Source organism: Ascaphus truei, chromosome 6 (assembly GCF_040206685.1).
Source record: "Ascaphus truei isolate aAscTru1 chromosome 6, aAscTru1.hap1, whole genome shotgun sequence".
NCBI classification, from domain to species: Eukaryota; Metazoa; Chordata; class Amphibia; order Anura; family Ascaphidae; genus Ascaphus; species Ascaphus truei.
In genome coordinates, this window is record NC_134488.1 from 28,049,296 (window position 1) to 28,075,546 (window position 26,251).

At 44.7% G+C, this 26,251-nt stretch overlaps 1 protein-coding gene and 1 long non-coding RNA gene across 5 annotated transcripts in view; one reads left to right on the plus strand and one right to left on the minus strand.

The window, feature by feature from the left end:
• LOC142496802 (uncharacterized) overlaps positions 1-12,763 on the minus strand; it is an 80,516-nt gene extending 67,753 nt beyond the window's left edge. For all 4 annotated transcript variants that reach the window (XR_012802111.1, XR_012802110.1, XR_012802113.1 and 1 more), the window contains exon 1: positions 12,343-12,763. This is a non-coding gene — a long non-coding RNA (uncharacterized LOC142496802). The remainder of the gene's footprint in view (positions 1-12,342) is intronic.
• The window catches only part of TMEM30B (transmembrane protein 30B), a 35,423-nt gene that overhangs the window by 7,346 nt on the left and 1,826 nt on the right, over positions 1-26,251 (plus strand). Inside the window, exons 2-7 of the mRNA XM_075603753.1 lie at positions 4,021-4,246; positions 13,360-13,464; positions 14,849-14,956; positions 16,599-16,689; positions 19,989-20,132; positions 22,909-23,112. Of these exons, the coding sequence (XP_075459868.1) occupies positions 4,028-4,246; positions 13,360-13,464; positions 14,849-14,956; positions 16,599-16,689; positions 19,989-20,132; positions 22,909-23,112 (871 nt within the window). The 5' untranslated portion in view covers positions 4,021-4,027. The remainder of the gene's footprint in view (positions 1-4,020; positions 4,247-13,359; positions 13,465-14,848; positions 14,957-16,598; positions 16,690-19,988; positions 20,133-22,908; positions 23,113-26,251) is intronic.

The following is a 26,251-nucleotide window of genomic DNA, read 5'->3' on the forward strand; positions in this document are numbered from 1 at the left end:
TTCAGTGGTACATGCTGCCTGGGATAGCCACAGCCGCAACAGTGATCCACACGCCAGCGCGCACACGGATGCACTACAACGGGCTCGCCATCCAGGTACACTCACATGGGAAAACACAGCCCCTCACACTGACCAGCAGTCATCACGCGTCCACGCCAAGGAAGAGGCGACCGCACGGACCCTCCCAGCAACTACCTCAGAACGGGACAAACACGCCGATGCCTCAGGCCTGACAGACATAGTCAAGTACATGATCCGGCGTGAACTGGTGCAAGCAGGACTCACCAGCTTCGACGACCGCCCTGAGAACTACCGGACGTGGAAACGCGCACCAGCCCCAAGTAGGTCTTGACCTAGTGTGGGAGAGGCTAGAAGAGTCCTACGGCAGCCCTGAAGCAGTCGAGGATTCGCTCTTCAAAAGAGTCGACAGCTTCCCCAAGATCACAACTAAAGACTACTCAAAGTTACGAGAGCTCGGGGACCTGCTGCAAGAACTGGAATTCGCAAGGAAAGACCACTCCTTAATAGGTTTCAACGTCCTAGACTCAGCTCGTGGAGTGAGACCCATCCTGGAGAAGCTACCCTTCAACCTCCAAGAAAAGTGGATTTCACAAGGTTCCAAATACAAAAGGGAGAAGCAAGTCGTCTACCCCCCATTCTCAGTTTTCTTGAGCTTCATTCGCGAAGCGGCAAGGACAAGGAATGTTCCCAGTTTCATCTTGGGTGCGCAAACCACATACAGTGCAAGCAGCCTGAGGAACAAGAGACCAGTGACGAGATATGGTAACACCCAAACACCTATCTCGGTCCGCAGGACGGACGTGCCCCCCACGACCCAAACTACTCCCGATCAGTCGGTCGCCGGAGGCAAGGAACCAAGGGACCCAAACAGGGAATGTCCCATACACAAGAAGCCACACCCACTCAACAAGTGCTTTGGGTTCAGGATGAAGTCCCTAGAGGAACGCAAGAGGTTACTTGGAGAATTCAGAGTTTGCTTCAGGTGCTGCGGTTCCACGACTCACCTAGCCAGGGACTGTAAAGAAGAGATCAAATGCACAGTGTGCCGAAAGTGACAAGCACATGACATCGTTACACCCAGAGGCGCTGACACTCCACCAACTCAAGAACCCATCCTCCGTAGCGGAGCATGGCAGGGAGAAAGGAGAGTCAACATCCGTCACATCTCAGCGCACTGAGGTTTGCGGAAAAGGTGACAAAATATCCTGCTCCAAAATATGCCTAGTCGCAGTGCACCCCCAGGGACAACCTGAGAAGGCTATCCGGATGTACGCAATCCTTGACGACCAGAGCAACCGATCGCTGGTCAGGTCAGAGTTCTTCGACATGTTTAACATATAAGATGGTGCTTCTCCTTACACTCTCAGAACGTGCACAGGGCGAATGGAGACCACAGGGAGAAGAGTGAATGGCTACACCATATGCTCAATAGACGGCAAAGTGAACATGTACCTTCCCACACATCGAGTGCAGCCACATGGCCACAAACAGGGACGAGATTCCCACACCAGACATGGCACGCCATTACCCGCACCTCAAAGGAATAGCCAACTACATCCTGCCGGTAGAACAAGGCGCCAAGATCTTGCTGCTGCTCGGCAGGGACATCATGAGGGTACATAAAGTCCGTAAACAGCATAACGGACCCCAGAACGCGCCATACGCCCGAAGACTTGACCTAGGATGGGTGATAGTGGGCAACGCGTGCACCGACAAAGAGCACGGGCAAGACTATGTTGACGCCCGCAGAACAGTAGTAACAGAATGTGGACACACATCTCTCTCTGAACCATGTCTTGGCCATCTCCAAGTGACCGAAGGGCCAAGTGAAGAGAAAAGACAAGGTCATAGCCCTGAGGTCAACAAAAACATCCTTGCATCGGGGGGTTGTGACAATGGCCTAGGATGCTTAGCGGTTCAGATAACCAAGGATGACGAGTCGACTCCACTGAAGGAAGAAAGTAACCTCCCAAAGGTGACCAACAAAGTGGTCATCCAAAAAACAATAAACAATCGGACGATCCTCTCGCGAGCAATGGCACGGCTAGGACGTACAGTCGTTCCTCTCCACAGAGTATCCAGCGATAAAGCAGCCAGCTGTCACGGCTGGCATAACCGCAAAAGACTGCGCCCTACAGGTGAAGTCACAGTGTCAAAAGGACTGTTCGTTCACACACGTAAGAGGAGACAGTTGCAAAGACATTTCCCAAAAGGATTTACAAGGACAAAAGAGACTGTTCTTCGTCATGTCCAGGGAGATAACAACCTCCTGAGGGCAGTCAACAAAGAGACACAAAAGCGTTTCACCAAATTACGTGGAGATGTTCTCGTGCAAGAGAAAAGCACCGATGACCTACAGTGCACAGCGTTCCAGACAACACGGGACAACGACAAGCAAACACCATCGAGGGAAGATAGAAGATTCCCGAGGTTAACAACCAAGGAGCTCTCCAAAGACGGACCAGGCAGTTGGGTGAACCCGCTACCATTCCGTTCACCAAGAAGGCGCTTCCCAAACAATGGAGAACATGCCATCTCTAGGTTCACTTCGCACCTCTGCGACCTACAAAGGGAACCAGAGACCAAAAACAACTTTGTGGCCTTCATCCAGAAGATATTCCTTACCGGCCACGCAAAGCCAGCACCTCTAATGAAGGAAGGTGAAGAATGCTGGTACCTCCAATCATCTGGGGCCTACCACCTTCAGGAACCCGATTAAATCCGGGTAGTGTTCAGCCCCAGCACTCAGCTTCAGGGAGTCTCCCTGAACGACGCCCTCTTTACTGGACTAGATTCGACAACCAGTCTTCCAGGAGTGTTGTTCCGCAAGGAGCCAAAAGCCATCTCCTTCTGCCAAACGCCAGGTGATAGAGCAACAGGCTGCCACGACTGGCATACCTACAAGGGGATGCATTCTGTGGGTAAAACTACAGAGACAAAAAGACTGTTCTCTCACAAGGCTAAAAGGAAACAGTGCCAGAGACTTTTACACAAAGACATTGTGGTGCAACCAGCAAACCTGGAGCTGTGCATCCACCCTGCATCCTTCGCCAAAGAACCTTGACCAAGGGACCTTGATACCAGTGATACCGGCCGGTGTCACATCGCTATGTGGACATGGACTCTTGCATTGTTTGAGAATGTGATGTTATCTTTGTTATGCATTGCACATATGTTCCACATAGTCTGTTATATAGTGGTATCTACAGATACCAGACGGGGAGTGTCATGGAACAAGAACTACATTTTTGGTTCACCCCCCTTTTTCCTTTGCAGCTTCTGCCTGTCAGTTCTTATTTCAGCTGCATGGAGTTTGCATACACATACTGTGCCTGTGTAACATGCAACAATGTTGCATTTCTTGTCTCTGGGCATGAAATCAGTGAGCTGCTACTGCAGCCCCTGTGATCCTCACCAGAATGGGCTAGTCTGCCCCCCCTCCTGTTTGGTCAAGATAGTCTGTCCCAAGGCTATTCCCTTTACCCACATTGCCCCTCACTTCCTTTTCAACCATAACCTCTGGATGAGGGAGTACCTTGCTGTAAACCCCTGTACTGGTACTGTAGGATTATCTTTTTCACCTGCTCTTAACTACCAAGGCATCCACAGAGAGACACTATTCATACATCAACATCTCTTCACAAGTGACTGTATTTTATGCTACTTTCCCCAAATAAAGTAAAGAAAAGAAACAGAACTTGTTGTGCTTGGAAAAGAGGGCCGAGTTGACACTATCTGGGCTAAATCATCTTACACGTGACCCCTGGCTTTCAGAATAAATGATCTAATATAAAAAAAACAACTATTCAACATTAATTTAAGAGGTTATGACACAGATGAACCACTTCCAGCACATCATGGGTTAAAACATGGACACTCGATGATGCTACACAATAGTCATAACTAAGCCTAGCGAGCATGTTGTGATGTGTGGGTGTGGCACGCTTGCTGACTTTCTCTCTCTCTCTCTCTCCCCCCCCCCCCCCAAATCTCTTTTAGGAGCCATATGGAAATGAGATCTACTTCGAGTGACTTTAGAAATGACCATGAGCCAATTGCCACTCAGAGACCGGACAACACGGCGTTCACACAGCAGCGACTACCCGCCTGGCAGCCCCTGCTTTCCGCTGGCATTGTTCTTCCCTTCTTCTTCTTTGCCGGCTTGTCTTTTCTAGGGATTGGGATTGGGTTATACTATTCCTCCAATAACATCCAAGAGTCGGAGGTAAGAGGTCCCGTGTGTGTGTATTGGTGTTTCCCAATCACGGTTACACCCAATGGCCATGTATTATAATTAATGGTGTAACGGCCATAGAAGCAATGTCGGCAGTATATAACCGTATATATAAATATGTGGGTCTGTGTGTATCTTTGTACATGTATGTAGAGCGTGTATCAGGGTATCTGTATTTGGGCTGTGTGTGTATACTGTATGTATGTATGTATGTATGTACTGTGTCAGTGTGTGTTTACTGTATGTGTCTACTGGGTTTTTTTTGCATCAGTGTGTAGTGTATGTGTACCAGAGTTGGCAAATCACCATTGCTGTGTGACCACCAACTGTATAGCAGCAAATATACCTCTGCACTGTATCCACATGTAACTCTCCATGCCCGACCCTTAAGAAGTTTACATCAGTTGAGTATGTACATGGCTTTGCTCAGTCTCATACATTGTCAAAGTGCTGGATCCGCCCAGGTTGGGTGTAGATATGCTGATGGAATAATGAAGGGCGCCAATAACTTTTATAGTACATACAGGAGCTTTTATTAATGGCCATTGATTAATGCTTTTCACACTTGGACACACTTATCTCTATTCACAGTTCTGATATACTCAGTGTTTGTACTATTTGCTTCTTCCCTAGGTACCCGCATCTTAATACGCTAGTGAGGTCCTGAGGCTTGTTTGTCTTTGGGTTCTCTGATTCGCCTCTCTTCTGTATAGCGTCCGACATATTCCATTACTAGTCAGCCCCTTGCAGGCATTGGCCGATATTCTGTTTCTTCCGTATCCGTATCCTGGTACTGTACACTGATTACCACCTGTGGGCATACTGGGTCCGAGTTGGCTACGGACCTTTCGATTGGGCAGATACATCTATGCTTTAAAGTGCCTATCTGGGGAACCACTTTTGGGCATAGGCTTCCTTGTACCTGGCTAGATGGATTCATCATGGCCATTGCTATGGACGGTGTCTGGGTAGGGTACTTTCCCTGACTATAAAACAACAAATGGGGACAGATCAATGGTACACATCTATATGTGGGAAAATATTTACATTATTGACAAAGGGTTAATAAAGCACAACAAATATAGTGATAAAGTCCAGCTGCTGCCTGAACACCTGCGGTTTCCCCAAACCGCAACTATAACAGAACTCAACCAAAAAGTGCTCGTGGTGCAAAGTGACCAAATATAAACAGTGCAATGTGCAAATAAATCCAGTGATATATAGCACTGAAAAACACATAATACGGTCACTCCATGTGTGGAACTCCTCAGGTGCGAGGACTCCTGGTTAACCTCATATGAAGAAAAGAACACAAATGCAGAGGTTATAGTGTATTAACATTTACTCATGATGACAAACAGCAAAAGGGGTGGGGGGGGGGGGGGGGTGGAAACAAACTCTCACACTCCTCGCTGGTGTATAAGCAAGAAGTGACTTCGGGCGCACTTCATCCCTTCTCCCGAAATGACTGCTCCCAAATCAGCTGCTGGGCATGTAGAGACACATGCAGACTCCGGTCACGATGACCCCAGACGAAGTCTTTGGACGAAATATGTTGGGCATTTTGACTCTCTGAGGCCACCGTATTAACCCTATACTATCCGGATTGGCTGGGGAGGCTGTGACGAGTTGAAACGGACGGAGGACTGAGCGCGGGTGAGAGGCGCTTGTGGAGGAGACCGGAGCTTGCATGTGTCTCTACATGCCCAGCGGCTGATTTGGGAGCAGTCATTTCGGGAGAAGGGTTGAAGTGCACCCGAAGTCACTTCTTGCTTATACACCAGCGAGGAGAGTGTGAGTTTGTTTCCCCCCCGTGTTGTTTGTCATCATGAGTAAATATTAATACACTATACCCTCTGCGTTTGTGTTCTTTTCTTCATATGAGGTTAACCAGGAGTCCACGCACCTGAGGAGTTCCACACATGGAGTGACCGTATTATGTGTTTTTAGTGCTATATATCACTGGGTATATTTACATTATTAACAGTGAGGCTCCTCCAACTGTCACCCCCATGAATCTAAGTTCTAGAACCTTTGGGCTGACTATAAATACCCTGACGTTGACGTCATGGGCACCAGACATAAAGGTGGCGTAGCTTCTTTTCTGCCAAGTCACTATACTACACCCTGGGTGAGCCCACACAGTTAACCCGTTAAGGTCATTAACCCCTTATACTAACTAACAGTCCCTTGGAGGGGCTACACACCAGTATAAAAAAAAGCATTTATTGTATATCTAGCCCTGGTTCCTCCACAACTAGAGGGGCTACCGGTACTGCCGTTACCTGTTGGCTCACAGAAGGCCTGAGCCTCCGCCACTGGGACACAATGCAGGAAGCTGCCATGCGCTCAAAGGCAGATGGAACGAAAAGGTCTATGTGATCAGTGTGGATCAATGGGGGGGGAGGGGGAAGGCGAAGGCAAGGGGAGCGTATCCAAATGAGGCGATATCCAAGGAGAGGTGGGGTAGGGAAAAGGGGGACAGTGTAAGTCCTCTACACCCTCTGGTAATACCCTCTAGTATCCTCCTCCCTCGTAGAGATGAGGTGCAGCGATCCTGATGGGTAAGCAATGTACTGTGGGGTTGGGCAGGTGGGAAACCACCTCTCACTGCTTCGCTCTGAGCTCCCGCGACGGGTCAAGCAATGGGGAAACCACCTCTCACCGCTCCACGTGTGCTCTGCTCCGAGCTCCCGCGACCATCTCCCGCAATCAGTTGCACTGCACGTCCACAGTGTGAGCTCCTCCCTCTCCCCCCATACGAGTGCCTCCGAAGACCAAATGCAGGCACAGAAAGAAACAGGCTCCAGGGCACTCCTAGGATGATCCAGATCACTTGTAGATCAAATGAAAAAATCGTGGTCCCAGAGTAGAGAAATAATGAAAAATCTTTATTGCAGCATACAAAAGTAGACAGTAAAAAAACCTCCCATGCGTTTCAACCAACTGCTCTTCCTCAAGGAGTAACAAAATGAGGTTAGCAAGCACTCAATATAGGTGCTAGACAATTAGAAAAACACAATCAGGTGACATTGATTGTATAATCAAACAATACACTTGGGTACTGATTAAAATAAAAACCACAAAGGAATACTACACAGGAAACATAGAGGTAAAAATCATAAATGCACAAACCCTGATACTCACAAATGGAGGCAACAAATCCATGTATAGATACAATATTTATTGTGTATCACATAGTGTGATTGTCACGCTTGTGCTCGCCACAAACCAAGACCGGACCGCGGGGCTGAGGTGGGGATGTGAATACACCGACCTTAGGCCACGAAGCCGGTTCTGGATTGCGCAGTTCGTAGTCGTTCATGTCGGGGTTGGAGAGGCCAGGGTAATCCTTTGACACGCCAGGGTATGGGTTGGAGACAGTAGAAACATCGATATCCAAGAAGGGGTTCGGCAACGGGAAATCAGGTGCGCTCCGCTTCAGCGTAGGAGCAGCGCGGGAGTAGCCTCTGCATTAGGAACGGGACGGCCCATGGTACTGGTCCCAGCAAAGGGAGAAGGAGACCGGAACAGGCACACCGCCTGGCAGCGCTGGCAAATCAGCGCTTCAGCACAGGAGTCCAAAACAGGCCTCTGCGAGGCAAGAGAGCAGCAGACCTAGGACTCAGTAGGCAGACCTCTGCTATGGGAATAGGCAGCAGGTCACAGGAACCAGGAACAGGGATCAGGAACCAGATCTAGGAACCAGGAACAAGAATACGGGAACCGGACGGCCAAACAGGTAGCTTGTGGCAAACACAGTAACATCCTATGAGAGAGGACTATGCTCGGCACTGAGGCAATGTAAGAGAGCAATATAAGAAGGCCAGCGGGCCAATCCCAGGAGACAGGTGTGCGGGCATTCCTCCAATGAGAGAGCTCCGAGGCAGGACTGCAGTAATTGCCAGCACAGGTGGATGTGAGGGGAGGTTGTCTGGAAGCAGCACAGTTCTGTAAGGAAAGGGGTTCCACCAAACCCAAGATCGGATTCCTTACAGTGATCAAGATAAAAAAAATCTGACACTATAATCATTTAGTTGCCTCAAAGCAAATACCAGCGGCCTGAAACATTGACATTAATCATGATCTAAAGAACCACAGTGAAACCTTCAATAATATAATGATGCTCTCAACATTAAAGAGAATCTGTGAAGGTCAATAACACTATAGTAATAGAGACATAATATTGACTAAAAGGATGGTGTAATGAGTGTTTGAGCAAACGTAAGTAGTTGCCTATAAGAAAAAACATTCAACACACTGATACAGTGATAATAAGTATCCGATATAAGTGGTACGTAACCAGGAATACAAGGAAACACTTTGAATCATAAAGGCATAACTGGATTCCAATCGAATTAGCGACCTGTAATCTGAGATTCCTGGTGTCTCAGACCACAATGAGGAATAACAAAAAGTTTGTATGTGAGGAGACAAATATAATGATGGATAAGAAACTTAGCCAAGATAACCACAACACTGTTGGCACCCTCTAGTAGACCCATAGTTTCTAGCATTGGGTCCCTGGGTGAGCACCTGTCCATTTATGTTGATCACTTTTTGCAACACTTCGTTCGCACCTTACCTTCTTTTATATTAGATTCCCCTACCTTCCCCTTCTCTGTCCTGGCTCCGACTGGCGTAGTCCCGTTGAGCGCATCAAATGTATCTAATTCCAGCTCCCTGCCTCTGCCCCTAAGGCTCATGAAACTTATAGTCCCTTGCGGAGCCGTTTGGAGTCATGGCCGCCGCCGCTCTAATTGCTCTGCGCATGCACAGGGTGTACAAACATGGCCGCAGCAACGAAATAGCTATTGCGCATGTGCGAGCGAATATTGCATGCGCGAATATACAAAATGGTGGCGCCCTATCGGCGTCCCACCTCAGAGCTCCCGGCGACCCAGTCGCCCCTCCTGCAGCACCCGCACACTGCCGCATCCTCCCTGCATCAGTAGCTGTTCCCTTCCTGCAGCCTGGGGGTAAGAGGGGGAACCCGGCTACATATACATAGGTTAAGAATGATCTGGTAGAAAAAGCGGTTAAAAAAAGAAACCTAATACATCTCTCCAAAGTGGGATTCTTCAAGCGCAAAGGAACGAAACTTTGCTTCCTACTTGTAAAGCATTGTGTGCTGAGAGATGGGGCAAGACACAGGTATGCGGACCTGTCAGATATGTGCTCACAAGTTGTATTTGTATTTGCTGTATGTCATGATGACATCAACTTTTATCAACACATTTATATTTCTGGGTACTTGATTGAACAGAACAAGTTGCAAAATAAATTGTGATTTATTTCCTTTATAGACCAATACACGACATCTGCAGAATACCCTTAAAACACTCACTGGGATAAGGAAATGGAAGAAATTGTCCTTGGAACGAAATAAATTGTCCTTTGCTTGCCAGTGCACGAAATGCAGCCTTGGTTTTAAAAGTCCTGTGGTTATGTGGTTGTTAACCCCTTCACTCCTGGACTGGTTGCTGCTGTACTGGAACAAAGTCTTGCATCTTTACATCATGGATTAAAATTCAGGAATCACACTGGGAAATACCTCGGAGGCCACAGTTATAGACTGGCCAAAGCTATCTTTAACATGTGGATCCAATCCCCTCGTGGGAACAAAAAAACCCACGAATAGCCAAGTGACCCACAGTTCATAAGACTGGTCAAAAGGGCTGTCCGGTGGGCAGGGCGCATGGGTCAGGTTGACGCCCATGTCACTTAGCATACCTGGGCTACACCCATTTCTTGGGGCCACTAAGTCTGATCTCTGACTTAGAGGTGTCACTAGCCTGACATCTGCTGTGCATCAGTATGCCCGTATTGTATACATTATGGGCCTATGGGTCTTGTCATAATTGACACTCTTTTAGACAGGGGGACTCTAAATCTGTGGGAGCCTTTTGAGGCTCCATCATAAAAATAATTACAACCCTCTCAGGCTTGGTCATAAAAATACCGAAGCTCATTCACCCATATCACAGCTGGATGTCCAAGTAATTCCTGCTTAGACTTACAAAATAATACCTCCTGCCTTACATTTAAGATCTTCTATCATGTGTTGGTTAGAGGGTATGGCAAGCAATGCATCTTGTCTTTTACCCTCGCAGACAGGGAATGGCCTGCACATGGGGAATAAAAATGGCGGGGACAGGGCAACAACAGTAATGCATGGCAAATCGGGTATTAACCCTTTCCTCCCCGTCACACTGTACTTAAAAGTAATACATACAGATCACATGATGGTTAAACACCAGTCTTCACTTGAGACAAAATATACCTAAATGGTTCTCCGGTGATCACATGCTATAGGTAAGTCACATGACCTAAAGAACCATTCTAATACACGTGATGGACTACCATCCAAATCTGTTACCACCACAATGTAATCCCTATGAAATGTTAACATCTCGTCCCCATAATGTTTCTCTAAAGCAGGGGTGCTCAACGCCCGTCCTCAACCCCCGTCCCCTCCCAACAGCTCAGGTTTGGAGGATATCCCTACTTCAGCACAGGTGGCTCAATCAGTCTCTGCTTCAGCACAGGTGGCCCAGTCAGAGGCTCAGTCTTTTTTACTGAGCCTCTGAGCCACCTGTGCTGAAGCTGGGATTTCCTGAAAATATGACCTGTTGGGGGAGGCTTGAGGACTGAAGTTTAGCACCTCTGCTCTAAATCGTGAGCTATAAAAGGAGACGGGGAGGGGCGGGTGTGTCTATGTGTCTATGTGTGTGTGTGTGTGTGTGTGTCAGCTGCATGCACTTACAAGGGGGCTACAGATATGACATTTATTTTCCCAATGGCAATAAGATAAGGTTTAATTATTAATCAGTATGGCTTCTTCTGGTAGAGTCTTGTGACTTGTCCATTCCATGCCTGCTCTTGATTTTAATGGCACTTGTGAGTAAAGATGTGGAAATGTGTCAAATTGTATAACATTTTCCCAATGGTGAAGGATTCCTCCTCCTGTGCGTATGAACATTTGCTGCATTTATGAGCTTTGCTGAAGGTGTATGTACTTGGACTATGCTGGAGAAATCGCTAATTAATCTACATACACCTGAACCCTCCAGTGCCATAAATGACATCCCAAATCTGGTGGCTGCTTCCTAAGAAGTATAATATCTCCATTATATTCATTATTGGTTTCCTCTCCAACCTCCACCACCCCTGTCAAGAACTGAAATCCATACTCCACTGCTTGGTTATTTGCATTCTGTAAAATGTCCTCATGTCTCTTGTATAATCACTGCGGCATAACTGAACTCTGCATTCCGGTATTTAGCGCATAAAAAGAAACGTTTATTCTTGAAGATAAATACTCGGATACAAAAATGGTGGTGACGTCAAATAAAGTTATAATGTCTTCAAAGATGGTTGCATAATTATTCTTTTCCTGTGTTAACCCTCGGTCTGATCTTGGTATTGTGATGTTAACCCTAGCTCCTCCTCTCTCCTGGTGTAATCCTTCTCTCTCCTTGTTGGTGTAATCCCTCTCTTCTATCCCTTAGCTACATCTATCCAGAGGATATCCCTTAGTCAGACTTTCCTTCTTCCAATACTATGACCAAATATGGCTTCTACTGTATGTGTCCTACAGCTTAAAACTGAGGTCATATCGAATAAGGAACTGCCCATCCTCCATACAAGTGTAACACCTTCCCCCCCCCCCCCCTATCGCAGATGGGGACCATGTGGGGAAATACAATTGTGTTGCCGGGTGTGGTGCGTTACCTGATAGGCTCACAGAAAGCCTGAACCTTCGCCACTGGGAGCCTGGGGTTACCTGATCATTCGTTGAACACAGCGCCTCCACCTGTAAGGGTTCCCACCTGAGATGGTCCTCTTACAGGAAACACAATAATAAGACACGCATACAGTGTATGCTAACAACTGTTTACTATTGCTAATACTAATAACTTTGGTACCTGTACCACACAGCATAATGCATATAGCCATACACATAGAAGTGCACCGGGTGCACACATCAACATAAGTATTCCCCAGAGTACCTTATGTCCAAACCCACCCACGTGTGATGGAGATAGCGCTATCCCTGGACGTGTTGGTGCACTATTTATAGATACCTGCTCGGGGCTCCAGCCTGCGGGTACCGCTATACAACCGGTATGGATCCGTCTGATCTGACGTGATGTCCTCCTACGCGTGGGGTGACTTCCAGCGTGGATAATATCACCACAGCTCCACACCGTCTGTACCTTGACGGGGATCCGCCTGTAGCCGGCAGGCCACAGTCACTGCTTGGTTTGGCCTCCACGAAGATAGTCTCTATGTAACTGAGGGGTCTGAGCCCAGACCCAGCAATCAGGCTGCTCGACACTGAGGGTGTCCTAACTTAACCAAATAGCTAAAGGGGCAGATCTCCTTACGTAGGGCCTGTCCCTGAAGCAACCACAAACTGGGGAATGGTAACTTATCTGGGACTTCTGGGGGTAACTAGGCTTAGGGCTAGGGGCTACTGCTCCCTGCACACACACCCTAACTCCCCCAGCTCCCAGCTCCAACTGACACTCTTTTTAAAAGCTGTCTAAAACTGTCATCTCTCACAGCTTCACTGGTTGCCTAGCAACATGTAACTGCAGCCTCTGTTAACTGTCTCTATTCAGAACTGCCAGCGCAGGCTCCCTTACACTGAAAAGGCCTTAATTGCAAATGCAGCCGCCCTATTGACTAAGCCGCAGCATGTGACAATCCCCTGAGGGATACGGGGGCTATACAAGGAAAATAACCGTGTACTTGTCTGAAATGATTACCTCCGCGTATCATCAGTCATCAATAGCACCTGTCTGTCGATGGTCACTCATGTTACCAGCAAGGCCCCACCTTACTCTGACATCCCATCCTAATGTTACTGAACCTACAGAGCATATTCATTTAATATTAGAATAATTCAATGATCTGACCGTCTGTATTAGAGAAGAATCGTTGCGAATCAGAATACTATCATTTGTGGGGCATTCTGTTTTTTCCACATCGGATTCAAACCGAATTACAATATAATAATGTAACTGAACTGGAATTCTTACACATGCATAATTACTTTGTTTTATTTTGTGCTGACGTTCAATCCTCCTACTTTTCAGTACGATTATACTGGCGCTCAGGCAGGAGATTATTGTTCCCAATGTGCAAATGCTACAGGATCTTGTCGCTGCAACATAACATTTCAAATACAGAAGTTTTTCCAGGTAAGCTCGTGTATTCCCACTGCCGCGTTTTTTGTTATCTTCGAGGCAACTTTTATATAGAAGCAAGGGATGGGCAGCAGGGATTTTGTAACAGATTGCTAGCCAGAAGTGCAAAGGTACTAGGGCAGGGGTGACCAACTCCAGTCCTCAAGGGCCACCAACAGGTCAGGTTTTAAGGATATCCCTGCTTCAGCACAGGTCATTGACTGAGCCACCTGTGCTGAAGCAGAGATATCATTAACCTGATCTGTTGATGGCCCTTGAGAACTGGAGTTGGCCACTCCTGTACCAGGGGGTATGAAATTTAGCTATTTAGCTATTTTTTACGTAAAAATAAAACGAATGGTATTTATTTATTTATTTTTAATCACAAACCTACAGTTCCAGTTCCCCTTTTAGAGAAAGTGTGTTTGTTGAAGACTCTATTTTAGATAACTGTCTCTAAGCCATTGTTGAAATGAAGTAGGAGATAGGGAGGCGCGCCCGAACCGGAGGGAGCAGGAAAGGACCCAAAATCAAAACGTATAAAAAAGGTACTTTATTGTATACCTTTTTTATACATTTTGACTTTGGGTCCTTTCCTGCTCCCTCCGGTTCGGCCGCTCCTCACTATCTCCTACTTCTGCATACCAGCATAGGAAGCTGCGCAGCCGGCCACGCCAAGGAACGTGAGTAACTTGTGCTACAGGGGAACCTACCAATGAGAGTGATCGTGGGTGGCCTCGCACTGCCCACTACCTGTCTTCAGGAGCACTGCACCCACTATTGTTAGCCGCATTACTACTCCTCCACATGTGTGATGACGGATTTCCTTTGGATGTTGGTTCTGGCGCTATATATATATATATATCATTATTTGACCTGGCATTTGGGCGCTTTGCTACCTCATCTACATTGTTGAAATGATGCAGCTCTTTTCCATTACTTCAGGAAATCAGAAACAGGACTGGTACTTTACAGCAGGGGGGGGGTGCACATTGTTTCTCCCCTGCGGCTCGCGCCCACCCTCCTTACCTTGGCTCCGGCGTTCTTGTCGTGTGACGTCACGTTGCCATGGCAACGTAGCGTCGTGTAGCGCTGCGTCGCTAGAAGCCATTTGAGCCAAGGTAAGGGGCCTTACAGGGGCCTTCGCCACTCCCCCGGCATTTAATTTAAATGCTCTGTAAGCGCTGTGTGCCCGTGCCCCTCCCCCATCCCCCCCCAAGTTTTAGCACCCCCTGGTTTACAGAATCGGATCCAGGTCCCTTGAGCTAAACCACCCAGTTTTGTTTTTTTGGCTCCAGGCCCCCCCCTCACTCAGGTTCCTAATATTTTATCTTTTTATAAGCCTGTGCTTTTTGTCAGAATACAAAATGGTGGCTATGTTGCTTTTTTGTGGTTTTAGGGACCTGTGTTTATGTATTACGAGCTATCAAACTACTACCAGAACCACTATCGTTATGGCATATCCAAGGACGACAAGCAGCTGAGTGGAAACCTTTACAATCTAAAGGTACTTGTATTTTCATGTTCACGTCTGGTTTTTAGATTCCCACAAATATTTTGATGTTCCTTCTTCATAGTTGTAGCTGTTTTTTGTAAAAATCATGTCGCTTGTGAGCTCCGTGGGGGAGGAAGGTCTTCCTATTGCTTCAGTTTGTCTTAAAGGAGCAATCCAAGCTGTGTGTGTGTGTGTGTGTGTGTGTGTGTGTGTGTGTGTGTGTGTGTGTGTGTGTGTGTTTAGAGATACTTGCCTCCGAAGGGGGTACCGGTATGTCTCTGGTTTTTAAAGCTCCGGCATCACAGGGGCTAATAGGAAGCCGCACCGGATGACATCAAGGCTTACTATTGGTCCGCAGGGCAAGGGAGCTTTGAAAAGCTGCATTATGTGATCCCTGCTAGCTGAGCGGAGCAGCTGCCGGCACCTACTCCAGAGGCAAGTATCTTCAAAAGCAGGGGGTCCCCGGACCTGGAATGTAGGGGGTTTTCGCTCCGGAAATTCCCTGCTTCAATCCGATGGGTAAAAAAAAAAAAAAAGATGACATCTTGCAATGCCTTTTTAATATGTGCTCTTTTATCATCCAATGTTCTTCTCTTCCTCCCACATTGTACTGCGCCACGGAATGTGTTGACACCATACAAATATAAGCTAATGTTTTAAATGAAGGGTAGGGAAACCAAATACACTCAAAATATCCCATCACCAACTTTGTATTCACTTCATAATCTTCTCTCTTTATATACACTATTTTTGTTTTTTTTGTTTTTTGTTTTTTTTGTTTTTTGTTTTGTTTTTTGAAAGGGCAGCAGACATTTATTTATTTTTATTTATTTATAAAATCTTTTACCAGGAAGTAATACATTGAGAGTTACCTGTCGTTTTCAAGTATGTCCTGGGCATGTAGATATTATGGATCTCCTTTGTTTCTGCCCCCTAACTTTCTAGTACCCCTACCCCACTTCCCCTCCCCCCCCCCTCTTCCTTCTTTTTTTCTATCTTTCTCTTCTCCTAGTCTTTAATAACTACTGTATCTTTATAGAGATATTCAAGGACATGGCTGTTTCCTTAAGCAAAAATTGAGAGGGAGCTATAGAGAGAAGGTGTAGTAGTGGGACGTTATACATGAATAGAGGATAATTCCACTTTATTAATGTCTGTTCGATACAAATGCAGTAAAGTACTCTTTCTCAAGTGTAATGCTAATTATATGCTGTTTATCTCTACAAAAAACAATAAAACAATTTGAGGCTGGTGTATATGCTGAAATGTTGAGGATTAAATACACTACTAGTTTGTATATTTTTTCCAAGTCCTGTGAGTGCAGGAATGTTGTATATGTATATACTATAGCATAGGGGCTCAACTCCAGTCCTCAAGCCTCTCAACAGGTCAGGTTTTCAGGATATCCCAGCTTCAGCACAGATTGCTCCATCAGTTCCTGCTTCAGCACAGCGGGCTCAATCAGAGGCTCAGTCGTTGGGGATGTGATTAAGCCACCTGTGCTGAGGCTGGGATATCCTGAAAATGTGACCAGCGGGAGGGGTTTGAGGACTGGAGTTAAGCACCCCAGGTATATGCCATACCTATTATACATCTGTTCTGTAATGTTTACACCAGTACACATACTAACACTGTAAGCCTGCTTTCCCTGCAGAATCCTGCTAATGAATGTGTGCACTATCAATGGGATTCTGCCGGAAGACCAATTGCCCCGTGTGGAGCTATTGCTAACAGCATGTTTAATGGTAAGAGAAGTGTTATGTCTTTTTGATGATCAGTGTTAAATTTGGTAACTGGGGCCCATAGGGGGGAAACGGGGTCACTGCTTACCTCATACGTACATACGTCGCTGAAGGGTACTTGCGTACCCAGTGGGCCAGTCTGAGACTGGACACCATGTGACCATAGCCAAAAAGAGCAAATGAATAGACTTGGACAGGAGACCTTAATGCAGGGGTTTCAATTTTTTTTTTTTTTTATTAATTTATCAAATTCTGCGGAACCCCAACCCTCTCCAATAGTGCGTCTGAGATCAGATGCATTGTAAGGAACCCCAACCCTCTCTAATAGCGCGTCTGAGATCAGATGCATTGTAAGGAACCCCAACCCTCTCTAATAGTGCGTCTGAGATCAGATGCATTGTAAGGGACCCCAACCCTATCTAATAGCGCGTCTGAGATCAGATGCATTGTAAGGATCCCCAACCCTCTCTAATAGCGCGCTTGAGATCAGATGCATTGTAAGGAACCCCAACCCTCTCTAATAGCGCGTCTGAGATCAGATGCATTGTAAGGATCCCCAACCCTCTCTAATAGCGCGTCTGAGATCAGATGCATTGTAAGGATCCCCAACCCTCTCTAATAGCGCGCTTGAGATCAGATGCATTGTAAGGAACCCCAACCCTCTCTAATAGCGCGTCTGAGATCGGATGTATTGTAAATTCTTCAGTATTGGGTCCAATTCTCAAATGACCTGAACATTGCAGGGGGAACCCTTTAGGGAGGCTCGGGGAACCCTTTAGGGAGGCTCGGGGAACCCTTTAGGGAGGCTCGGGGAACCCTTTAGGGAGGCTCAGGGAACCCTTTAGGGAGGCTCGGGGAACCCTTTAGGGAGGCTCGGGGAACCCTTTAGGGAGGCTCGGGGAACCCAAGGCTTCTTAGGAACACCTGTTGAAAAACTCTGCCTTCATGTATAACCTGTATATATAAATATTACACCACAACTACGATAAATGGATAAAAGGTGCACCAGAGCCGAACAGAAATATTCACTCGTCACAATATACCTATTCCGTATAGGGGTTTTTGCCTTACAAAAACAACACAAAGCACGAAAACAATATAAATAATAAAACCATTGGGGATCTCCACAAAGTATGTAGCAAACAACGGTGCAATAAAATCAAATCAAGCCCAATCGAGACAAGGGACCGGACCAGATAATTGCATAAATATAGTAATTCACATGTAGGAGGAGCCGCGACACACGTGTGTGCCGACCGTCCACCTGTCCCCAGGTACCGGCTAATCTAATCCAACAGCACATCACCCAAAACGGGAGAAATAGGAGCTAAATACGGTGATAGTTAAACAGCACCCCATAATACAATAATGTAAATATGTACCCCAAAAATTAATCCGTGAGTCCCACTACAGTATCTCCCGGGAATCGGTCAGCAATACTCAGCAGTGCTAAGAAATATTATACTAATTAGCTGGAAGTATCCAGCACTGCTCGGGAATTCTAAGAAACCTAAAAATACTGAGATTTATGAATGGGTAATTACATAGTTACACAGTTACATAGTTACACAGTTACATAGTTACACAGTTACATAGTTATATAGTAGATGAGGTTGATAAAAGACGTACATCCATCAAGTTCAACCTATGCTAAATTTAGACCACAGATACTTTTTCCTATATCTATACTTACTTATTGATCCAGAGGAAGGCAAACAAAAACCCCCAGTGTCATATCATCGAATGATATCCCATAAGGGGAAAAATAAATTCCTTCCTGACTCCAAAAATTGGCAATCGGATTAATCCCTGGATCAATATTCTTCCCATGTTTACTTATTTGGTATATCCCTGTATACCTTTCCGTTCTAAAAAGATGTCCAACTTTTTTTGAACAAATCTATTGTATCTGCCATCAGTCTCCATGGGTAATGAATTCCACATTTTAACTGCCCTTACTGCAACTTACATTTTTTTTTTAGTTTCTTAATGAGAAATCCCTTGCTAAAACAACGTCGCCCATAATAATTTAATTTCTGCTGAGGTCCTGAAGTGTGCGATCGAGAGCCTCTGATGCTTGTTTGTGGGACATTGTACTCTGTAAAATGTATTTCTTTATATTTTCACAGCTGCATAAAATAATTCTGTATTCCGTCTTTTAGCACACAAGAAACATTTATTTTCCTGACAATATTCCTTACATCTCACAAATAGTAGATATAGTGGTTACATCAAATAGGTCATATTATTTTCAAAGAGATTGCATGTCATTCTTTTTCTTGGTGAAAACCTTCCTCCTATTGTGCTTTTATCCTAGCTTCCTATGTAACTAATCTGTCTGTTTATATACAGAGAATATTACTTGGTCAGCACTCCTACTCCCAGCATTATGACTGACTGTGGTATCCCCACGTGTTCTTCTATAACAATCCACAGCTCCGGTGCATCTAACATGATGTCGCGCCTCCTTATCGTTCATACAACCAACTCCAGTTTATTATCAGAAATGGTTGCATCATCTGAAAAAGTCACAGACCTTTTCAGATAGACACGCAGCAGCGATCTTGGACTAACTTTTAAATCTAGACTCCTTTTACTTAAAATACTCTTCTTGTAACATTTTCTACAGGACATTCTTATTACGGCCAGACGGAGTCTTATGTGGCATCTGTTTCACACTTCAAACTCTCAAAGAATTTCTAACATACTCTCGTCCCAATGATCTCGTGCTCCGGAAGAACTTTAGCTGCTTCTGTATTTTTGATAATGTTGCCAATTGGATTGTCAGGGTGGGTTTTGTTGACACACACTGTGTGTGTTTGTGGGACATTCCCATGTAGTACCTTTTGTCTGTTTTGGATACATTCTATTTTTTAATTCCAAGTTATTAGAATATCTCTAAGCAAGTCAGCCACTGGGTGTTGTACCTGGTAGGCTGTGTATCTGGCACGTGACATCATCATCATAATGCCCATAGCCTGGTGGCAGATAAGGACAGTCAGATGGCTATAAAGTTTACAACGAAAGAGGAAGTAAGTTGGCACGTGAGGAGAAAGTAAGAATGCTGGAAAAGCAGAGAGGCGGAAAGAATTGGGAACATCATAAGGTATTAAAGGAACTTGATGGGAGGGAGATAGATGAGGGACGAGTGAGAGAAGGGGAATGGAGGGGAGGGATGAGGTTGCTTTCTTAGAATTCCCGAGCAACACCTGGTAAGTTTAGCTAGTAGAGTCATAATAATGATATTGTGTTATAATAATGTGATGTTGCCTCAAACATAATAGTGTGTTCTTTCTTTACAGACACGTTTACCTTGTACTACAAGGTCAATGGAAGCCAAATGGAAGTTCCATTAAATAGAAAAGGCATCTCGTGGTGGACGGACTACAATGTTAAATTCCGAAATCCGATCAACGGCAATAAAAGTCTCACTGAGGTTTTTAACGGTACGTTCCGGTTTCCGATACATTTTGAACATCTGTACATCTTGTATATTTAAAATGTGGTTAATGGGCAGTACCAGGTCACACTTATTATTATTTATTTCAAGCATCACATGATGGGAGTTATTCATTACTACACTACTGGTTCTCACCTGCCGTCCATTTTTATTTATTTATTTATTTTCTTTCTCTCTGTCTCTAAAAACACAAGGGGGGAGAGATGGTTTTTAAACCCCGGTTTGATTTAGAATTGACACGTGTCCTCTATATCTGTAAGTCGTCAGGGATATGACGGCCATTATGCTACGATATATATACCATGTGATATATTGTGATCTATCCAAACGCCCATTGTCTTCTCTTCTGTTCAGATATTTTGAGTCTTATTATGGCTAATTCACAAGACCCATCTATTGTTACTGTAGGTCGTGTTAAACACTGTTTCTAAACAGCAGTTTTTGGTGTGTTACTTGAAACCCTGGGGGGCTGTGGGAGGTCTGGTTAAAAGAAATGTGTATATGCTGTGGGTATTTGTAGAAGAGATCCGAAGATTCCAGCGGTGCACAGCTCGTAGGAATGGGAGACCAGCAAGGTGTTAATTAAAAATAAATATTTATTGAAAAAACATGGTATGGGGGACCCACTTTTTTCAATAAATCTTCGGATCTCTTCTTACATTGCACACTGAGCGTGGATGCACGCACCCAGGGAAGCAGTCCTATGTGAGTATTGCATGTCTCTCTTCATTGAGACTTGATGACCGGCAACAGTGCAGCAAAACAAGGGTCATGTAGGGCGAAATCCTACAAAGTAACGGTATGTTAACCCTTATTCATTTTCACACGTGATGCATTTATTAAGCACTGGGTCCAATACATTGCTGTGTTCATAGGCTGACTCCCCAAGAGTTTAAGGACTTTATCATCTGCTTAAGTTCTGAACTAGATTGAGCACTGTATTTGGGACTTACGCCCCACAACTACATATGCTGTGTGTATATTTGGTTGTAACCATTAAAGACCCAATCATTTTGGTTTTTTTTAGAAAATGTTTGGACTGTTTTTAAATATCAATCTGCATTGTTATAATGCGTTCTATATTCTAAGATTATAAAAAGCTGCAATAGTATGTTCACATACATTAGTATAAGTGCAAAACAAAAAAACGAATATCAGCTCCAAAAGCAAAAAGGTAAGGAAATCAAATAAGTCTTTTAAATTGATAATAGGAATGTCCAGTACATATAAGTACAGATGCAGGGAGAGGGTAGAAAAACCAAGGGGTTAAGCAAGGTGTAAGAAGCGGGGTACTTACAGAGAGGTTGGATTCCCACCAGGCTGTGTGACCCCCTGAGAAGCTTCACCGTACCCCCTGAGAAGCTTCACCGTACCCCCGTCTCCTTCCAAGGCTTGAAAACGCGCCATAGTGGGCGTGAAACATGTGGGAGGAGGAGTTTTGTCATTTTATGTAGTTTTCATTAAAGACTTTTTTAACCTTCATATCTGGTGAGTTCCCCAACTTCTTCTTTTCATAGCAAGCGGTAGTCCACTCGATCATTTTTTGTTTCCATTACTATAAGTGGGCTAGGGTCCCACTAAGTGACTGCGTATTTAATGTATTTAACGTAGCCACAATACATTTCTTGAAGGCTTCTGCACTATGTAAAATGTTCTATGTCTTTTGTATTATCATAGCGGCATAATTCCGGTTTTAGCGCCCACAAAAGAAAGGTTTTATTCTGAAGATAATTACTTGCATCCAAAACCAGTAAATCACTTATTTGATATCACCGCCATTTATCATATTTTCAAAGATGGTTGCCTAATCATTCTTTTTCCTAGTGTTCTCCCGATGTCTCCCAGCTCCCATAGCTTTGCTGCCACCTTTTATCCAGACAATCACCTAGTCCGCCATCTTAAATCTGCAGATCAAGCAATATCCTACATGAGTTTTTTTTAAATTTTTATTTTTTAAATCGGTTCTGTACTATGAGAAAATACTTGTAGCTTTCCCCCCTCCCCCTCTCTTCTGAAACAGGATCTGGCACACCCCTTTTTTTTGAGCCCTGCCCTCACTCTAGCATTGCACTAATTGTATCTAGTGACTGCCTGGTCACATGATCTTCCCCCACAGAACTTTGCATCTTTGGTACTCTTTGCACTGACAGCCATTTAGTGAACCCCTGAGCCGAATCTTTGCTGATCAGCAATTTAGCGCATTACTTATCATTATGTGGATTGTATTTATGCACATATTAAAGGGGGAAAAAATTAAAAAAACGACAGCTTGGACTGCTGCTTTAACCAAGTATTATGACCAAACTAGGTATCATCATCATTTGTTTTTCAGCTTAACACTGATGTCATATCTGATGAGGAACGACCCATTCTCCATACAAGGGACTGAAGTTTAGATCACAGGAATGGTTGCATCCGTGTTGCCAACGGCTGTCGATTTTTATAACTCAAATGTCACCCGCAGGGCCATTCCCCAGACAACCCAACACGGCTGCAATCCCATTGTAACTTTAACCTTATAATGTAACAAAGAATCTACAGAGAAGATTCATTTTACTGCCCGAGTAATCAAGTATGTGACACTAGGCTTTTTAAAGACACTTTGCAAATCAGACTAATTCATATATGTGGCTTCTGTTCTCTTATTTCCAATCAACCCTAATTACAATATAATGATGTAACTGAACTGGAAATCTTACACACTACAACAAAGATGCGAGTCATTATTCTAATTGAGTAACTATACATTATTTTATTAACAGGTACAGCAAAACCTTCGCATTGGCCGTCTCCAGCATATAACCTTTCGGATGATCCCTATAACACCGGATTTATAAATGAGGACTTCATGGTTTGGATGCGGTGTGCAGCTTTGCCGAACTTTCGAAAATTATACCGCAGAATTGAGAGCGGAAACTTTTCAGCCGGTCTTCCACCCGGCGACTACCGGCTAGATATCGTTTACAGTATCCTTTTCTGTAGGATGTCATGGTTTGTAGTCAGTGGTGGATGGATAATCCGCCGCCCATAGGCACTTGCCTTTGTGCCGCCCGGGCCCCCGCCTCCTGCAGCGCCGCCCTCCTGCATTAACGTAGCGGCGTCATTTGATGCGACGCTGAAGGATGAGGCGGCACAAAGGAGAAGGTAAGAACTTTAAAGGTCCCACGCTCTCCCTGCAATCAGTGGGGAAGAGTGGTGTGTGTGTGTGTGTGTGTGTGTGTGTGTGTGTGTGTCGTCCTAGTACCCATAATGGGAAATCCGCCAGTGTCTGTAGTTTATACTTTATAACGGGGAACGGCAGACTTATCAGACACGTCAATGTGCTCACAAGTGGCATTTTGTGTTTGCTGTAGTTTGCACCTATAAAGTTTTGGGTATAATCTCACGTAGCCGGCATTTACCCGTCTGATTGGCTTCCCTACATACTCCAACCATGCTTATAGAAAAGCTTTAGAAAATCAGGGAAAGGAAACACCCTTTAACTTGCACTCAGTGTCTCAGTAGATATGATTATTAGAGTTAATACTTATTATTTTAATATAGAAATTTAAAAAAATGGGGTGGTATCATGAACATTTAGTCTAGATCATATACATACAATTAGAACAACAGACACAAACATATATACAAACACAAACTGGAAGGGGACCTAGTGAGCAACCCTTTAGGTAGGAAATCAGTCAATGTAATCAAAGCTCACATAAGTATAATATATGGAATACCCATTCCAGCACTAATTAAAAGACCTGTAATCAATTAGACAGGTGTCCAAGGCTAGCAATCATAGTATTGTGGTGCTACGTGTAGCATACAGGTGTGTATCAATTGAGAGATACACTTGCTTCTCACCACAAATAGATGAGACTTTTAAAGTAGTCAACAAGCCTAGTAGTAATAATATCTAACTACAATATTCAATGGCTTAAATCTGATCTACAGTGCAGCAGTGAAAAACGGCCCACAAAATGTGATTGAATTGGCCCTGAGGCACGGGTCAGAGCCCGTATCAATTTATAGCCTCTTACACTAAACTAAATAAACTGCACAAGGTGAGAGATAATAATATAATATACTAGCACACAATAATAATGATAATAAAAAAGCACAGGGTGGGGTGAGAATCACTAGGAGAATGAACGCTGCTAGCAGCTGCTAATGTTGCTTGCAGCTGAGAGACCATATTATGTTGTAACAGTCTAGGTGGTCAATTTCCTAATAGTAGCCTAAACCCACTTACTATATACAAATGCTATACACATTGTGCCATCGTCATGGCTCAAATAAACCGCAGTAGTGTCAGAAGTAAAGCAGTGTATTGGGTATAGCTACAAATCTAGCAAGTAATGTGATATAAATGGTCACAATATGTAGCACATTGCTACCTTTGCTGCTAAGTTCGGCGTTCAGAGACGCTGACCACTCACCACCCGGTCGGAGCTACGTCGTGACGTCATGACGCTTGGCCTCGTTAGTCCCGCCTCCCACCTGACGCACGTTTCGCGGAGGCTTTTTCAAAGGTGGTGACGTGGGTAAGTATAGGGGAGTGTTTTATACACATTTGTGCTGTTCAGGAGCCAATCGGATAGCGCGGTAACTTAGGGTTGGAAGTACTGGCTTAAAGGTACGTTGCAACAGTTAATTGAATGAGGAGATAGTTATTGTACTGAAACGAACTGTCAGGTACTGACAGCATAGTTATATTACACATTATATTCAGTGGATAATGTATAGGCGTTATTGACAGGCACATAATGATAGATATTTGGAAGGTCTTGTACTTAGAGGGTATAGAGGTGATATTAATGAGTACGCACTTAGAAAGCCATATACACATATCATAACAGTGAATGAAAGGTTGTACAAAGGGATCAATGTCATACTTCATATAAAGGGGGAGAACAGGAAACCCTCATTTATGCCGCCCGGTGTTAGGGTGCCCAACAGATAGATCCATTTGGACTCCTTCTGCAAAATGAGGCGATTCCAGTCCCCCCCTCTGGGGTTAATGGGAACGCTCTCAATACCCATAAACCGAAGATTCGTGATATCTCCTTGATGTGCTGCATGTATATGGTTGGCAAGAGGGGTATCAAGATGGTTTCTGATTGCTCCTAAGTGTTCCAATATCCGCTGGCGAAACTCTCTGATAGTTTTGCCGACGTACTTCTTAGAACACTGGCAAATCACTTGATATATAACCCCTCTTGTTCGGCAATTTATAAATTGACGTACTGTGAATGATTTAGTGTCATTCCAATTATAGAAGGTGTTGGTAAGTGATACAAAGGGGCAGGCTTTGCAGCCACGGCATTTAAAATTGCCTACAGATCTGTTAGCCAGCCACGTGTTTGATATAGTTGGACGTAGATGGCTATGCACTAGCTTGTCCTTCAGATTGGTAGCTCTTCTGCTTACTAAAGTTGGGGTTGATCTTAGCACTTCCCTCAAATCAGGGTCCTCAGTAAGTAATTTTTTAAATTTCTATATTAAAATAATAAGTATTAACTCTAATAATCATATCTACTGAGACACTGAGTGCAAGTTAAAGGGTGTTTCCTTTCCCTGATTTTCTATTGTCTATTCATTCCCCCTATGCACCTTTGTCACCATGCATTTATACTGTTAAATTGAGCTGTAGCGAGAGTCCACTTTCCCATCTTCCTCCCTTTCCCTTTACTATTATAGCAAAGCTTTATCTGCTTTAAGTTTTTGGAAAATTAATTGCAAATTTCATTTGTGAAGCACCTCTGAATAGGTGAGTGTTTGTCAATAAATTGGTTTCTTAACCCTTCACCCGCCCTGTGCTTATTAGACAGAGCGACAACAAAGATAAGGGGAGTGGAAGACTTTGCCTGAGCAAACTCTTGTAGAACGCACAGTGACATCAGACAGAAGGAACAGGCAGAGGGATTTTTTTCCCTCCACATTCTTGTTAATTACAGGACTGAAGCAGGGGATCTCCTGCGCTGAACCGCGTTGATTTCAGCTCTAGGGACTTCCTGCTTCCAGAGCTACTTGCCTCCGTAGACGATTCCGCTATCTCTGTGGCGTTTTTAAATGCCCAGGCCAGTTGGACCAATGGGAAGCCGTAGGGGATGACCTCAT